This window comes from Microtus ochrogaster, unplaced genomic scaffold (assembly GCF_000317375.1).
Source record: "Microtus ochrogaster isolate Prairie Vole_2 unplaced genomic scaffold, MicOch1.0 UNK1, whole genome shotgun sequence".
Classification (NCBI taxonomy): domain Eukaryota; kingdom Metazoa; phylum Chordata; class Mammalia; order Rodentia; family Cricetidae; genus Microtus; species Microtus ochrogaster.
Window position 1 is genome coordinate 35,713,201 of NW_004949099.1, and position 3,138 is coordinate 35,716,338.

Sequence of the window (3,138 nt, forward strand, 5' to 3'; positions counted from 1 at the left end):
GAGAGAGAGAGAGAGAGAGAGAGAGAGAGAGAGAGAAAGAGAAAGAGAGAGAGAACTTGAACACCCAACAGGGTCCTGGAAACAATTCCTTAGGGACATGGAAGGATACTATGTATCAGAAAACATCACACAGCTGGACATGTGTTTTTAGACTGAAAAGACTGGCCCGAATTGATAGTGGATGAAGAAAAACACATCAGTGTGAAAATTCTCCACACAAAGGCCACCAGAAGAACCCATAGACTTTCAGACACGGAGGAAAAACAACCTTCTCAAGGCCAGGAACCAGATGGCAGAGCTGCACTTCAGCTAAGGCAGAGCAGGGCATGCCCACACCTAAGCTACGTATTTCCAGGCTGGGATCCTATTCCAGTTAGCTCCCAGTCATATATGAGGGCAGAAGGCAGCAGATTCAGAATGCAGGCTGCTGCTTTGTCTCCAATGTGCCCTTTCTTTGCAAACCAACCACAAATGAGGAAGCCGTGATGTCCAGGAACCCGACCGTGGCTCAGAGATGTCATGGCTGACGCTGACAAGGAGATAAAGCACCTAGGGAACCATCCAGATCTAAAATATTGGCGCTCAGGATAGGGCCAGGTATTTTAGTGGTATAAACAGAAGAAGCCAAATCTAAAACAAATCTAAAACAGACTCCAAGGAAGGTGGAAAAACTATAGCTTTGGGCTGTGTTCACTTGGCTTTCTGATCCCTCTCTGGTTTTCGTGGTGGTGTTAGAAGAAAGTGAGAAAAAAAAAACTCTATATAATAGGAGATTTAAACATTGCTTAAAAAAAAAACATTAAGTACCCACTCCCTGGAATACCACAGTATTTGTACTGTGTGACTCCATTTTTATATCTCAGGAGGCGACAAGCCCTGGAAGACAAGATGATGCTAAGCTCAGGAAGGTGTCTCAGGCGAGATGGGATGAGAGAGAAGGTTCTGGGTGATGGAAATGGCCAGTTTGTAGACTCAGGTGTGAGTACATGGGTGTCCGTGAATATAAACTCTTGTCGTATTTACTCATCTTAAACAGTCTGTGTTTATAACAGGGCTAGGAAGAAAGAAGCAGCATGTCATTTATTGATATGGAAAAAACAGTAGACACATAGCCAACAGGCTGGGGATGTAGCTCAGTGGCAGGCGGCTTGCCTACCATTCAGAAGTCCCTGGCTTCTCTCTCACCACGGGATGAATCAATAAACAACGGAAACCTACTCAACTCAAAGTGTGGCTTGAGGGAACCAGCAGTGGTAACAGGGGCAGCAGGGTCTATTCTCTTTTTTTCTGTAATGAACCTTGTAGAATTGTTTTACTTTATTAAGTATACACATGCACATTATTTTTTGTTTTAATTTTTGGAGACGGTATCATTCGAAAGCCCAGGCTGTCCTTGAACTCACTCTGTAACCCAGGCTGACCTTGATCCAGCTGCAATCCTCCTGCTTTATCCTCCCAAGTGCTGAGATTACAGGTGTGGCAGTATCACCTCTGGCACTTTGATTTTTCAATGCCCAAAGCTACCCATGTTACTACATACATTATGTGCTGGTAGCTTTGATCTGGTCCTGGTGAGAGGTGCATGGGATCAATCAGAAAGGTTTCCCTGGCAGGTGCTACCAAGTGACCTGCAAGGCTGAATTCAAGGAACTCAGAGCTGGAAAGCCTTATTCCGAGTCTTTTTCCTCCTAAGTCATGAGAGCAGAAGGGTTGGTCCTACCCAGATACTAGTCTAGTGCCAATGGCCTGGAGGTCACCCAGTGGGGACGGTCCACAGTACGCAGAAGGCAGAAGGCATTGCTGCAGGGCCCTGCTACTTTGAATAGGGCTGTGGTACCTGGAGACTCTATATCCTGGAAAGTACGAAACTTCCCCAGCCCGCTAGGGGTGACTAGGTCCTCAGGAACAAATAACATCTACTGTTAGGGCTCGTAGTCACAGAATTAACATGAACAGGACCAGGCGGCATTGTGCAGCATCCTTACCCCACCTCCCCAGTCCAGCTTCTTACCTCGAAGGTTTCGGATAAAGTCCTCTAGCATCATTTTACGGTCAGGCTTGATGTTGGGGCTGTACATGTCGGTGTTGAGAAGGATGATGGCAAAGGCCAGGATGAAGATGGTGTCTGGGTTGTGGAACTGCTGCACCACCTCGGGGTTACACATGCAGTAGCGCTGGCTGTGGGGGGAGTGGGGCAGGACTGTAAGCCCTCCAGACCCAGCCCTTGAAGGGTCTGGGGACCAGGGAGATCACTGGCTGTCCATCCCCCAATACCCACCTCCCACGTGCACTTAGTAAAATGGGCTGGCTCTGGTGGGTGACAAGCAGCCATCGGGAGGGTTGCATGTGGCTGCCAGATCGGAGGACTCAGTAAAGGATTCTTTTTCTGTTTCTTCTTCCCTCCTACACCAGAAGGGCTTCACCCAGCTCAGCATCTCTTAGCCCAGAATCATGGCAGCTTTTCTTTACCACCTGTTTCCCAAAAATCAGGGGATTTGGAGGATCAGGGAGAGGAGCTGGGGAGGCATCTTACCTGAAGGCCTCTATGAGCCGCTCTACCTTCTGGGCCTCCCCTTGCACGCGGATGTGAGCTTGAAACTTCCTCAGGGCCTCGTCCAGCTCCATGTTGGAAAAGTCCATTTCATCTACCACGCAGCTGAGGGCAAGCAGGAGGAGGTTGTGGGTAAAGTCAGCCCCCTTTAACTCCTCTAGAGGGGTAAGGTGAAGCCTCCCTGGAGAGGTGGGGGAGGGCAACTTGACTTGCTTCTAGCCAGGAAGGATGGAAGAAGTCTTACAGCTTTTTTCCCCCTGCTCTGGGGTCTCCTCTGAATAACCTAGGTGGACAGCTTTCTCCTGCCACCTCTCAGTCAAATACCTGAGGCCTAGGGGGATGGGCTGTTGTGGAATATTTGTTTAACTATGCAAAGATGTGTTGTACTTGCTTAATTATGTAAAGATGTGTTACTGTTTTACCTTGCCTGTCTGAGTCACCTGATTGGTCTAATAAAAAGCTGGTTGGCCAATAACAAGGGAGGAGGTATAAGTGGAACTTCCTGACAGGGAGAATAAGTAGGAGGAGGAATTTAGACTTAGGGAGAAGGAAAAGAAGGAGGAGGAGGAGGAGGAGGAGGAGGAGGA

General features: G+C 48.3%; 1 protein-coding gene across 6 annotated transcripts in view; it reads right to left on the minus strand.

Annotated features, from left to right (window-relative positions):
* Iqsec3 (IQ motif and Sec7 domain 3) overlaps nt 1-3,138 on the minus strand; it is a 103,297-nt gene that overhangs the window by 16,427 nt on the left and 83,732 nt on the right. For all 6 annotated transcript variants that reach the window (XR_001229355.2, XR_001229356.2, XR_001229354.2 and 3 more), the window contains 2 exons: nt 2,534-2,656; nt 2,012-2,178 (listed from right to left, as the gene is read on the minus strand). Coding sequence is in view for 3 of the 6 variants with exons in the window: in XM_005365159.2 (XP_005365216.1) it covers nt 2,012-2,178; nt 2,534-2,656 (290 nt within the window). In the remaining 3 variants the exon portion in view is untranslated. The remainder of the gene's footprint in view (nt 1-2,011; nt 2,179-2,533; nt 2,657-3,138) is intronic.